Source organism: Triticum dicoccoides, chromosome 7A (genome assembly GCF_002162155.2).
Source record: "Triticum dicoccoides isolate Atlit2015 ecotype Zavitan chromosome 7A, WEW_v2.0, whole genome shotgun sequence".
NCBI classification, from domain to species: Eukaryota; Viridiplantae; Streptophyta; class Magnoliopsida; order Poales; family Poaceae; genus Triticum; species Triticum dicoccoides.
In genome coordinates, this window is record NC_041392.1 from 55,926,445 (window position 1) to 55,940,494 (window position 14,050).

A 14,050-nucleotide genomic window follows, 5' to 3' on the forward strand; every position below is an offset into this window, starting at 1 on the left:
ATCGTGGGCGTGGCTGGGGCGTCAGATTCAATCGCCGCCACGGCGTACCCCCCTGGATCCGGCGGCCGATCCGTGCTGTCCATCCCCCCAAGGATTGGGAACCTGTCCGTGCTCAACACTCTCCTCCTCCAGATCCATTGCCACATGAGATGAAGGATTCGACGACATCACCTGCTAATCGGCTGCATCAGGAACTCCATGCCTCCGGTGGCGTAGCGCCCCTCCCGGACGACGCCGTCGCCAGCCGCTTCTCCTCTCGGCCGCCGAAGAAGTATCCAGTCCAGGACCTGCTCCTGGTTCGAAGATTCTGTCCCGCGTAATTGCTGCTAGTTGACGGCTGGAAAAAAAAAAAGCCAAGATTCTGTCCCGTGGGCCATTTACAACCTGGGCCACCGCCCAGATGTCATAGGCCGCCGAAAGGCCTGCCGTCAACCAACCAAAACCGACCGGCCCATTTAGCTATAAGTTCATTGGTTACCCGGTTTTGGGAACCTTTCGGTTGTTTCTTAACCTTTCCATTTTTTTATTTCTCCTGCCGTTTCTTTTATTGGTTTTTTATTTTTTCCTTTCTTTCATTTTTTTCATTTTCTATTTTTATTGAATATTTCAAAATTACTTCATGCCTTCCAAACTGTTCATGGAATTTCAGAAAATGTTTCACTTTTCCAAAATTGTTCAGAAATTCGAAGAAATATTCTCGAATTCCAATAATGTTTGTGTTTCCAAAAATTGTTCAGAACTCCAAAATTTGTTTTTGTTTCTATTTAAACAAAGCATTGTTCGCGCTTTCAGAAAAAGTTTTAGTATATCAATTTTTTCGGAATTCCAAAAATTATCCACGTACTAAAAAATCACTCTTATAACAAATGGTCCCAAGTCATTAATGCAAGAAAATAAGAAAAACATAGTAAAGAAAATAAAAACAAAACTAAAGCTTTGTGGCTTAGATTATGACCAAATGTTAGGTGTTGTAAACATTTGGTGGCCAAATGACATCCGAGGAGCTCAATATAGAAAATAACAAATTTGGTGCTCAAACTCTTGTGCATCGTTGAGCAGTTTTTTTTTGTATGGAGCTCGTCGGATGTTATTTGGCCACCAAATTTGCAAGCACCCACAACATTGTATCGTTATTAAAGCACAAAGTTTAAGAACTTTTTATTTTATTTTATTGTTCATCGTGGGTGTAGTGTGCCAGGATGGAACCAAAACTTTCACAATAAACATCTATCAAATGGTTTTCAGTAGCACTTTTCTGATAAAAGCACTCGTCTCTGTTGGTTTTTGCGCTCACGGAGGGTTATTTCTTCCTACCGTTGACACTTTACAATTTTATGAAGGATTATGGAAAGGAATGTACAAACATAAATCTATAATAATGTGACAGAAATTCAACTCAAAATTTTCAATACTACTTGAGAGACAAAAAAAACACAAATTCGTCATCAGTACTGATGATTGGCCAAATTCAAGGCCCAATGTCGAAGTTGTCTATTACTTGTTCTCGGTGAGTGTTGTGGGTTATAGTTTGAAAATTTAAGACATGTTAGATGCAAGTTGTGTCTTTGTCCTAGTTTGTAAATTTTTAAAGCTGTCAATCGTGCTGGCTGCAACTTCTTCCCTTTGGATCTAGCTATAGGAGATGCTATCCATACTCTTAAAAAGATCACATTCACTTCTTAGGCCTCATTCGTTTTGGTGGATTTTCATAGGAAAAACATAGGAACAAGGATTCCAGTGAAAAATTTATCACCAATGCATTCAGTTTGTAGGAAACGCATACATGAATTTCGTAGGAATACTATTCAATTCCCGTGTTTTGGGAGGAAACTACATATCCACTCAAAGCTCATTTTTTGCGTAGGAACAAGGCAAGACAATTTCTTAGGATAGCAAGTGCCTAACTTGGATTTTTGGTCCTGGGGAGCATATGCTCCTTAATTAGCAGTAAAATAAAAAAAGGTAAATAAAATTTAAAAATTCTGATTTTTTTTTGTAGATGTTTATGTTAGTGTAGCAAGTGTGCTAGACAATTTTCATGCCATATGGGATAGCAGTGCTTCGTCGGTAAAATAACAAAATTAAGTGTAACATTTGGCATTCAACTTATTTTTTTGCACATGTCAAAATGCTTAAATTTGTCCCCTGGAAATTTACATGTACCATTTGGGTGTGACAATGAATACTTCTATTTTTTCCAAATATTTTTTACATTTCTAAAATCCGTTTTTGGCATGCAGGAGCATGTGCTCCCTGGAGCCAAAATGGATTTCCAGGCAAGTGCCATCATATCAATCCTATCAAATTCCTGTACTACTTCTAATTCCTATGTTTTGGTTTCCCACAAACCGAATAGCATCTCATCTATCTATCTCAGAAACCAGCAAGTATAAACAGAGGCTAGATGAGATGAGGCTGCCCTATCCACACTGTACTGTGAGTAACAGCAAGTGAAGGCCTCTGAGCTTGACACAGAACCCCTTTTGTGTGAACCTGAAAACAGACATGTGTCCAGGGCGCAATGGTCGCACTGAATTAAGATCAAACCAGCAAGTTCAATGAACATGGATGAATTTTAGTTGGAATTTATTACAAAATAATTGCAGAGCAATCGCCAAGGGCAAATATGGACGCTATACAAGAAGCTCCAAGCCTCTAACACGTACACACACTACTGGCATGGTGTAACAGTCAACTGAAACTATCATCTGGGTGTCTCTATACCTATTCCAGACATGCGGGGCCCAGTCGAGAACATGATCGATGACAGAGGATCATGAAACGCCAAAGCTGCAGGTACCGATACCAAATGCTCAGTCTCGCCGTCCGTCAGCAGCAATTTCTCCCTCCAGGTGCTCTGCAGAGCCTTCAGCTTGTCAGCCACCTGGGTCATGGAAGGCCTCTCTTCCCCCCTGGTGCTCAAGCACATCCTCGCAAGCTCAGCGACTTCTCTCAGCAGCGCCTCCATCCCGGCGCTTAGTATGCTCGCGTCCAGGATGCCATCGAGGCTCACCTCTTTCATCGCGAGCAGGAAGGACGACGCGAGGCTCTTGCCTTCCTTGGGGCCGTCGTGGTAGATCGCCGTCTTCCCCGTGATCAGCTCCAGCAGCACAATGCCGAAGCTGTAAACGTCGCTCTTCTCCGTGAGCTGCCGTTCCTGCAGGTACTCGGGATCCAGGTAACCCAAGGTCCCCTGCACCAATGTCATGAACTGAACCTCATTCTTGGGGAGTGTCCTTGATGCCCCAAAGTCAGTCACCTTCGCCATGTAGTTTTCGTCCAAGAGAATGTTCATGGACTTGACATCTCCATGCACTATGGGGTGGTTCATGGACAGATGCAGATAAGCGAGTGCTTCAGCAGATTCTTGAGCGACCCTGAGCCGGGTGTCCAGCGAGGGAGGTGGAGTCCCACGGTTACGATGGATGAATTCAAAAAGAGTGCCATTCGGGATGAATTCATAGACTAGTATGGGGACTTCCACCTCTAAGCAGCACCCTAGAAGCCTGACCACATTCCGGTGGTTGGTCTGTGAAAGTATGATAATCTCCTGCACAAATTCATCAGTTTCGGCCACATTCATGATCTTGGAGCGCTTCACGGCTATTACTCTTCCATCCTTAAGAACACCCTTGTACACAGTGCCGTGACCGCCCCTGCCCACTTCTCTGCTCTCGTCAAAATCATTCGTAGCCTTCTTTAGATCTTCCTGTGTGAATATCATCAATGTATCGACCTGTTTTGACATAATTTGATGGTATAATATCTGACCACCATTCTGATCAAAGAATCTTTCCTTCTCTTTAGTCAGCTTCCTTTTCTGATGCTCAGCCCGTAGAGCGAACATGCAAACCATGAGGAAGACGACACCGGCGGATGTGCCTGAAAATCATGACAGTTCCATTAGTTCAACTAGTGACATTACCCACATTTGGCAAAAATAGTTCCAGATATTGTGCCATCTCACCATTGCTTTACTACATGATACCTGTACAAACTGTACTCTACTTGGACTTATATGACTGGCATAAAGAAGTATGAAAAAGCTTTCTATTTATGCGCAATTATAACCCCATACCTAAGGCCACCTTCAGAGCTTTGTTTGGGTCAGCTTGAACGCAGGGTATGCTCTTTGGATCATCGCTCCTAAATCCTGATGAGCATGAACAGGTGTAGCTCCCAACGGTGTTTCTGCAATTACCTTTGCAAGGATACAAGGACTGGTTTGGAGGTTCGCACTCATTGATGTCTGCCATTTCAAGGAAGTGAGGAGAGCGTCAACATGAATTCTGCAAGATAAAGGAGCATAGGTTAATTCTGTGAGATGCATATACATACCTTTGCACCCTCCTTGTAAGTAGGGATTGCCTTCATAACCTTGAGAACAGTTGCAGCGGTAACCGGGGCCATTGGACACATCAATGCAATCGCTGTTCATGGCTTGGCAGGCATACTGTGATCCCATCTTGCTGGTTTCAGAACAACTTCCATTACCAACAACCCAATCGAGTACCAAAGGAACACCATCTGTATATTTACGTCCAAAATTTGTAGAGTTGATATAAGAACGATCAAACTGGAACCAATCATCCTCAGCAACGAATGAGTAGGTGCATGGGCTGAAAGACTGAACGGTAGAGTTGTATATAGCTGATACTGGTATGGATTGGGCGAGGAAGGCGTTGATGTTTCCTGAAACAGGGGCCTGGCAGCAACCCATGCCAGAGCACTCTGTGCCATTACCGATGCTGCTTACGTCCATGCAGGATGAAATGCATGAGTCAGCGGTGAGGTACTCAAGCTGGTTCTTGCCCTTGGCTTGTCCCACAAGCATTGCAAGTCCACCACAGCCGATTGATGTCAACTTGTTCTTGGTGTTGGAAACCGTATGAAAAGGATCAAGAGTTAAGATGTCCAAACCACTGGTGCTATTGCTGCCATTGCTGAAGTTGCATCGTGATGTTATATGTGGATTCTGAACACGAACCTCACCCAAGGTAAGACTGATGTCCAGTATCCTAAGTCCGTTTGAGCCCAGATATGCCCCGGTCCCATTGCATGTGACATTAAAGGGTTCTTGGAAGCAGCCTTTTCCGGTGCCAAACGGGTACGGGATGCTGATGTTGCCACACTTATCTGGGCAGCCAGGCCGTGCCATGCTGATGCTCCCAGAGGACGCAGCCCCATAAGCGGTAGTACTCTGGTCTAGGACTAGGGTGGCGGCAACAAGTAGTAAGAGCTTCTGACCTGTAGGCAATGAACAAGAGTTATCATATAAATACCGTTCTAGCTGGGCTGGATGCATGTTATAATTAATGATATGGGTCATTTAGCCCCCCAAAATAAAAAATAAATCCTAATACAGCATACGAGTAGATAACAAATATTTATTCTTTCAAAATATGCTGAAGCCATTCCTCCAGTCCAAACATCATTCAGGGAAAATCCCTTACAAGTCGAATCATACAGCACAGCCCAGTAGTAGTTAATTAAGTTTCATCCCACAACTACAAAAGTTTTTGACTCAAAAAAATGTTTGAATTAGATGAAGAAAATAGAGCTATTCCTCTTATAAAATAAAACATAAACTCTACATGTGTTTGTTAATTATTTCTAATTTCGAATCTTTTGTCATCACGAAAAAAATCAAATTTGGTATAGATAAAAAGAAACAAGAATATGAAGAATTGTACATTTATGCTGGGGAGTAGACCAAAAAGGAGAGTTGCTAGTTCCTACTAACTTCAGACTGCATGTTTCTTTACGTCCTCATTAATGCCAGAAATTGTAGCGAAAGTAGTACCTCCAATCCAAGATAACATTAGTAGCTTTTCAGTTCGCATTTGTTTTTCATTTGGGTTTTCATATGCAACTTTTCAGATGAAATATTTTTATTAATTGTTTATCGGCAACAATGTAAAAGAAAATTAGTTACAGACTTAAGTGACCCCTTTGTTTCTACACTTGTATAAAGCTAAAATGACACAAATGGGTGGGTGGGGATAGGAGTATAGGACCATCACATTCTTGCCCACTAAAACACATGTTCTTTAGCGATTTATATTTGATGTTTTTCATGTTATCCCCTTTTCATGTTTTTGTTCTATTTCACAGTTTGAAACAATTTCCTTTTGAGAAATAATAACCTTCAATATAACTGAAAAACACCCTAATCCCTATTTGCCACCGTAAAGAGCCTATTTCTACATGCCACTCTGAAGCCACAAGCATCCATCTCAGCTCAACCATTGAGGGCACAAAAAGAAGTCCCCCGCCCTGTTTCGCACGAATGTATGCAAGGTACTAGTAAACTAGAAGATAATTCTACCACAGAATATTGATTTATTTATCTATAGTTCAAGCAATGCAATATGTAAGAATTATCTATATTGTGCGCTCTATTGCCCTGTACTGTAGGGCTAGGGTTCCCCGTACCTTACAGAGTCTGGTAGCCCTGAGAGTAGAACAGCGCGTCAGCCAAATACAGCCGCGGAGGAGAAAGCATAGCGCTCTAAGGCGACGCCCGCGGGTAGCGCCGGATACCCGGATCCGACGTGGCGGCGCCGACGCCGACGCCGGCTGGAGGAGCCAGACCTCCGGCTGGGAGAACTCGCCGGAGGTGGGGCAGGACCCTGAGGATCCGTACGGGCGGCGGTGCGCAGATGGAGCGGGTATTTCCGTCGGCGGCGCGAGGCATCTCGCCGGCGAGGCGGCGATGGTGGGTGGGCAGTCATTTCGCTCAGGTCGGGTGGAGACGCGATACTTTTTCTTTTTCCGAGAAAAAGGAGACGCGAGAGCTATGTTTCGCTCGTACTGATTTTAGACGGCTATTGGGCCTCCCTCAAAAAATGACAACTATTGGGCCAGCCCAACACTGTAGTTGATGAGAGTATTTTTTACCTGTGGTTTTTTTTATTGTCTAAAAAAATAATGGTTTTTATTTTTCTTAATTTTTTAACACATGTCTACCTTTTTCGAACACATTGTACATCTTTTGTATATAGAATGAATTTTTTTATAAACATTTAACATTTTTCAAATGCATGATTAACATTCTTCAAATATGTGTTTTGATGAATATTTCTTTCACACACATTATACATATTTAGTATAAATCTCAAAATATTTTCTATATGCGTTTAACATTTTTCAAATACATGTTTTGATATTTTTTCGAATATGCGTTAAACAACTTCCAAATACACACTGGAACATATTTTGAATCATACGAATTAGTTTTAACTGAACATTTTCTATTATTGTATAAATATTTTTTTAAATGTTACAAGCATATTTCTGAAACGTGTGAACATTTTTTAATGTAACATACATTTTTGAATGTTATGAAACGTTTTTGAATTACACAGACAATTTTATACATTCATAATTTTTTTAAATTGTCACGTACATTTTCTTGAAACACATGAACATTTTTGAGTTTTCACATATTAAATAAATTATTTTTTTCTGTAATATATGTATTTTTTCTGTAATATATGTATTTAGTTTTTCCCCAAAATATAAACAAAAGGAAAAATGGACAAAAATACTACATACATGAGGTTTGCATGACATCAGCATGATGGAACACATGTTTACTGGGCCGGCCCACTACCTGCTCGCGGATGGCGACACGACCTTGTGTCTCGCAGGAAGCGTGACTCACCCGGGTGGAGGTGTTAACTTGCCTTCGGGGGTACATCGGTCATTTACAAAGTGAAACGTTGTAATCACTTTCTACTGGGGGGGGGGGGCTTTCTGATTTGCAGGATTTTTGAAACGCATGAGCAGGAAAAAAATCCAGTATTGGAGTGACATTGTCCACTTGAATTCTAGTATAAGATAACAAACTACAAGAATTTGAACTAGAGAGTGTTTGATGTCATGGAAAAACACAAGGAATTGTATTAAGAATTGTATTTTGATTCGTACGATTGGATACTATAGGATTGTATTAAGAAGTTGGCTAGTGGAGGAGGTTGTGTTGCGGTTGATTTTCCTTAATAACGACCAACATGTGTGGTAGCCATCGCAATCACTGGGAGTCACGGCTTGTAGCAAAGGGAGAACAAATGGTTCCGGCGTCACAGCACTGCGTGGGCATCCTTGCAGCTATGGCGGTCACCTTCGCCAGCACCGGTGCTCGCTACTCTGTCCTTGCAAGGCTGGTCATCGATGTCGCCAACGTCGGCACTTGCCACTCCCATCACCCAATGGTCGCCGTTGTAGTGCCATGGTCGCTAGCAGTAGCATGGTCACCACTCGCAACATCAACAGCCGCTGTCAGCCCTTCCAACAACACCAGGTAGCCCCTGTGTCACCAACTCGCAGTACTGCTTCGTCGGCCCTTGCACTCGTGCACGCTTGTAGTATCAACGCTAGGGAGAGATTAGCGGGACGAGGACTTGGCTAGTGGAGGAGGTTGTGTTGTGGTTGATTTTCCTTCAGCCTCGCAACTAGCGATGAGGAGGAGGAGCAACATCTTGCGGTCGATGCTCCAACCCCTACACCTGCTGCGACGACCTGTCGGATTTGGATGAGGAGGAGGACAACGACTAGACGGCGCCGCCGATGGACTAGTGTAGGTAGTACTAGTATCTAGCAATGTCGAATAGCGACAATGCATATTTTGAAAAAGGCCGCTTATTAAAAATATTTCAAATTGCAAAACATATGTAATGCGATGAATTTTGGCCACTAATATATAGTTGGTAATTTAGTTATCGTGTTGACACATGTATTTGGTTAGATTAAATGTCATTTAAATTGCTCCTATAAATATAATATAAAGCAAATAAAAAACAAACAAACAAAATGGTTACAGAGGCAATCGTTTGGTGATTCTATGTTTGCGCACGAGCCTGGCAGACTCCAAACACTTATAAAGCGTGCTTTACATAACGAGTGACAATACCAAATATGACGACTCTTGCTTAAAGTTACTCCTGTGAATTGCTAGAGAGAGCAAGAAAAACTCTTACATGCAACAAGCGAGCAGCAACCCATGATGATCGGAGCTAGCGTCGGCCACCGAGTTTGTCCCTCCCTCCGCCGGTGATGCGCGCGTGTGTCTTCGTCGGGGCCGGCCGGGCGTGTGAGATGGAGCCAGCGAGAGAGATGGTAGTGCTTATATACGAGCTGGATGAGATGCATAGTCAAGCATGCCCTCTGTGTTTGGGAAACGGAGTGCCGACCAAAACCGTACGTTTGAGAGGGGGGCTGCCGTTGAACACGTCCCCTTGACACGTTCCTCCGCACGTTTTTACATAAAATAGGAGTAGGTAGGCGGATACATGCATGCATGCTTTGTTGCACGCTGCTCTACCCCTTTGTCTCTGTTGCGCACGTCATCATGTGCGTGGAGTTCTTCTGCACCAATCTCGGCGGAGCGGTGAAAGATTACAAGCATGTGCTGTGTGGGATGATTCTTCGACCGATGTTTTTTTCAGCGATTTTTATATTGTGTGGGACGAGTGATTATTCCCCTGATACGACGAGAGCGTTTGCAGGTGTCCTTTTCTTTTTACTATTGGCTCAGTGCAATTTTTTATGCTCCGACGTGTGTTGACACCGTCGTCAGGCATGCTGATTTCAGGCATCTACATGTGAAGTTGCCCAGATGCAGAGGCCGGGAGTCATCCTCCTTTTCTAGAAAAATGTGTTGTGTGGGATGATGCTGCGACCAATGTTTCTTTCAACGGATTGTATATTTTGTTTGATGGACGAGTGGTCATTGCAGGCTTCAAAGTCTGATATGACTAGAGCGGTTGCAGGTCACTTTCTTTCACTATTGGCTCAGTGCAATCTTTTGTGCTCCGACGTGTTGACACCGTCGTCAGGCATGCTGACTTCACGTATCTAGCTTTGAAGCATGTGTCACGTACACGCGATGGGAACCTAGCTGAGAGAAACATTCTATATGTCCATTTGGTACTAGGTCGTTGGTGATGGGTAGCAACTCGTTCCTCTTCCTTGATCTACATTAGATAAATCTATATAAAAAAAAATCCTAGTTTGACTAGGAGATAGAAGGAAGGAGATAGGAAAACAACAGCTGTTGTATACACTACAGATATATTCCTTTTACATACGACCCACCACAAGGGGCTAAAAATTGTATTAAGGTCAACGAGCGAACAAGTTCGGTGATCGCGTGGATGCATTTTACTCTTGGATTTATTGCAAAATCATTACAAAGCAACTGCCGAAAGGCCTGAAAGAAAGGTACTCCCTCCGTTTCATAATTCTTGTTGTGGTTTTAATTCAAACACAAGAAATGGCGCCATCCCAGAGCAAATGTTGAAATTGGGTTGACACCTTTGTTTCTCAAATTATTCAGGCGGATGATCCAGTCTCTAGCTTGTTTTTCATACTTGTGAACACCTTCTAAAATAATTTAGACAATTTCAAATTCCTCTACAACACTAAGCTCTCTTTTAAAGAGCTCACATTTAATTAAGGTCTCTAATTGAGATTGGGTCACTCGATTTTGACCGAATAAACAATTTTTCAAAGCTTTCTCATTCAATTTTTTATACTATACACTATGCTCCTTAGCTTTCAATGCATCACAATTAACTGATATCTTCAATTTAGAATTGGTTCAACTCGATTTTGACCGGGTCAACCAGGCCCTGCTTGCCAGGCAGGCATGGCATTTACTCACTAATCCTAATAGTTTATGTGCGCAGGTGCTTAAGGCTCGCTACTATCCGGAGGGTCGCCTTGAAGATACTGTCTTCTGGGGGAACGCCTCCCCTACTTGGCAGGGCATCCAACACGGCCTTGAGCTCTTGAAAAAGGGCATCGTGTGGCGTGTTGGTGATGGACATAACATCCGCATTTGGCGTGATCGCTGGCTACTTACCGAGCCATCGCGCCAGCCCATCACCCAGCAAGGAACCTGCCGGCTCAGGAGAGTTGCCGAGCTCCTTGAAGAGGCAGGCAACTGGCGTATGGACCTTCTCCGTCACCACTTCCTCCCTCCGGACGTCGACTTTATCAGCAGCATCCATACATCGCATCGCCCCACCGACGACATCATCGCATGGGCGCCTGAGAGGAGCGATATCTTCACCATTCGATCCGCCTACCGCCTAGCCATGGACGATCGCGAACGTCCATTGGCAACTACCACGAGCAGGGCACCGGATGGTCATCGCGCCATCTGGAAGATCATATGGGGGTGCCCTGCTCCCCCAAAGGTACGCGTGTTCGCATGGAGAATTGTAACCAACTCGCTGGCTACCTAGGCTAATAAGTTTTCTCGCCACCTTGAGCTTACTGACATATGTCCCCTCTGTGGTGTGGAATGAGAGGACGGCTTCCACGCGATGTGTAGGTGCCCACTTGCTAGGGACCTATGGCGAGCCATGGAGAAAGATTGGCCGATCCCAAAGGTGGACACCATAGAGAATGATGGGCCAGAGTGGATCTTCACGCTCCTGAACCATCTATCGGACACAACACGTATGGTCGTCCTCATGATCATGTGGCGGGCGTGGTACATCCGCAATGAAATTACCCACGAGAAGGCTCCTCCGCCCACAGAAGCATCCATGCATTTTCTTCACGGGTACATCACGTCTTTGCTGAGCATCCACCAATTCCCACATGCCGACTTGGTGAAAGGTAAAATGGTTGTGCATGAAGTTGGCCGGCCTATACATGCAAGCGGTGTGAAGGAGCCAATGCTTCAATGGGTACCCCCTCCACCCGGCTGGACAAAGCTCAACACCGACGGAAGTTTTGTCTAGGCCACAGGCGCAGCAGGTGGTGGTATGGTCCTGAGAAATGAAGAAGGAGAGCTCATCTTCACAGCATGCAGACAGTTGTTTACATGTAATAATAGCCTCCAAGCGGAGTTGGAAGCATGTAGGGAGGGACTGCAGCTGGCCTTGCACCGTACAAACATGCCCACCTTAGTGGAGTTGGATAGTACTAAAGCGGTCTCGATGCTGTCAACATAGTCGGCGAATCGCTCACAAGTCCGAGCGCTAGTGGAGGAGATACGTGGAATAGTAGCGTTTGAATCAAGGGAGATTTCCTTTTCTCATATTAGTAGATCACAAAATAATGTTACTCACACGCTCGTCGCGTATGGACGTAGTACCCCGCACACGGCTGTTTGGTTGCGATCGGGATTAGACTGCATTGTAAACCTTTCTGAGGCCGAGAAGCCTCATTGAGTTAATGAAATCTTCCTTTATCCCGCAAAAAAACAATACTAAGCTCCCTAATTTTGAAGGCCTCACAATCAGTTGAGGTCTCCAGTTGGAATTGGTTCACCCGATTTTGACCGGGTCAACAATTTCTCAAATCTCTCCCATTTATTTCTTTGGGAGATTTACATTTCCCCCTAACTTTGTCCCGACCTCATCTTTACCCCTAAATAAAAACAGTGCTCAACTTTGCCCCTCTTCCGTTAAGTGCGCTTATAGAAATGCCCTTCCGTACATTTTCCGTCTAGTCAAAGGCCTTTGACCGTTAAGTGCGCGTATAGAAAAATCTAACGGTCAAAGGCCTTTGACTGGACGGAAAATGTATGAAAGGGCATTTCTATAAGCGCACCTAACGGAAGAGGGGCAAAGTTGAGCACTGTTTTTATTTAGGGGTAAAGATGAGGTCGGGACAAAGTTAGGGGGAAAAATGGAATTGGCCCTATTTCTTTTATACTATACACTATGCTTCCTAATTTTTAGGGTATGACAATTAATTGATGTCTTCAATTTAGAATTGGGTCACTCGATTTTGACAGGGTCAATAATTTCTCGAAGAGCTCTCCCATTTAATTATTTCAATTCACAATGTTCCTTAATTTTGAAGTTCTTCCATTCGATAGAGGTATTGAATTTTAGGTTTGGTTTACTATCGGGCCAATGATTTTTCAAATCAATGAGCAGAACCGGTCTACATAAACATATAAATATCGCGCACCCTCCCACCACCTAGAAAAAATACACCCCACCATATGATATTGTAGCACTAATATAGTACATGCAGCTATCGATGTAGAAATTTCTCACATAAATATGAGTTTATTAGCGGACAACACAGAATCACACCGCGAAAGGCTCACCAAATCATCGTGTTATAAAAAGTACTCCATCATTTTCCCTACCCCGCCGAACTAAATATTCCATCAATTCGAAAATATAAGGGGTATTAGTTTTTTGGAAAGTTAAATTCCTTTAACCTTGACCAAGTTTAGAGCCAAAAATATTGACATCCACAATATTAAAAATGGAAGTTCATTTCATGATGAATCTAATTATATCGATTTGATATTATGGATTTTGATATATTTATCTACAAAGTAATCAAACTTAAAAAGGTTTGACTTTTCAAAAAAGTAATACACCTTGTATTTTGAAACAGAGTGGATATTATTTTAAGATACTCAACAACATCAACAACGCAGCAAAGCTCAAGATAACCTTAGCTCCTCTTGTCAAGGTGATACAGTTGATCGTAGGGGTAGCCACTTGATAGATGAGGTGAATTTCGATGGCCAGCAGAATACCAACTTGGCTCACTACTCTTCTTGGGCAGTGGCGCATGGCCCTAACGCGCCTCGGGCGCCATGAGGGCAATTGCTTGGAATTGCCGAGGTATGGGCCGGAGCCTCGGCAATGATCGTATGCTCTTTCTGGCCAACTTGATCTGTGCTACTAAAGCTCAGGTAACATTTGTTTCAGAGATCAAGTCTTCTAAAGTTCGTTCTATTGATCTTATTAATAGGTTTGATATTTCTAATGCTTTTGTTGTTCCTTCTAGAGGTGCTTCAGGAGGTCTCTGGCTTATGTGGACGGATGACCTTAAAGTTTCTGTTATTACTGCTACCTTCCACTACATATTAGCTAGAGTAGTTCATGTAGTTTCTGGGGTCCAATTTTGCTTACTTTGTATATATGGCGATCCCTATCATCGTCCAACTGATGCCATCTGGAGTCAGATTACCACTTTTGTGTATGATAACCTTGGTACTCCCATGGTATGTATGGGTGACCTAAATGACATTCTGTATGATACAGATGGTTGTAATGGCAAT

At 43.3% G+C, this 14,050-nt stretch overlaps 1 protein-coding gene across 1 annotated transcript; it reads right to left on the reverse strand.

Annotated features, from left to right (window-relative positions):
- Positions 1–2,535: 2,535 nt before the first annotated feature.
- On the reverse strand, positions 2,536–6,763 carry LOC119332194 (wall-associated receptor kinase 2-like). The gene is made up of 4 exons (XM_037605367.1): positions 6,436–6,763; positions 4,339–5,247; positions 4,079–4,249; positions 2,536–3,882 (listed from the first exon to the last, which is right to left on the reverse strand). The coding sequence occupies exons 2-4, from the start codon at positions 5,156–5,158 to the stop codon at positions 2,705–2,707; spliced, it is 2,169 nt and encodes a 722-aa protein (XP_037461264.1). The 5' UTR covers positions 5,159–5,247; positions 6,436–6,763; the 3' UTR covers positions 2,536–2,704.
- Positions 6,764–14,050: the final 7,287 nt, after the last annotated feature.

Bases quoted from the DNA above. Each gene is read 5' to 3' on its own strand.
- LOC119332194 (XM_037605367.1), bottom strand. From the start codon at position 5,158: ATGGCACGGCCTGGCTGCCCAGATAAGTGTGGCAACATCAGCATCCCG. The intron at 4,250-4,338 runs GTATGTATATGC...TTGAAATGGCAG, and splicing joins CTTACAAGGAGGGTGCAAAG to ACATCAATGAGTGCGAACCT. The intron at 3,883-4,078 runs GTATGGGGTTAT...CATGATTTTCAG, and splicing joins AGCTCTGAAGGTGGCCTTAG to GCACATCCGCCGGTGTCGTC.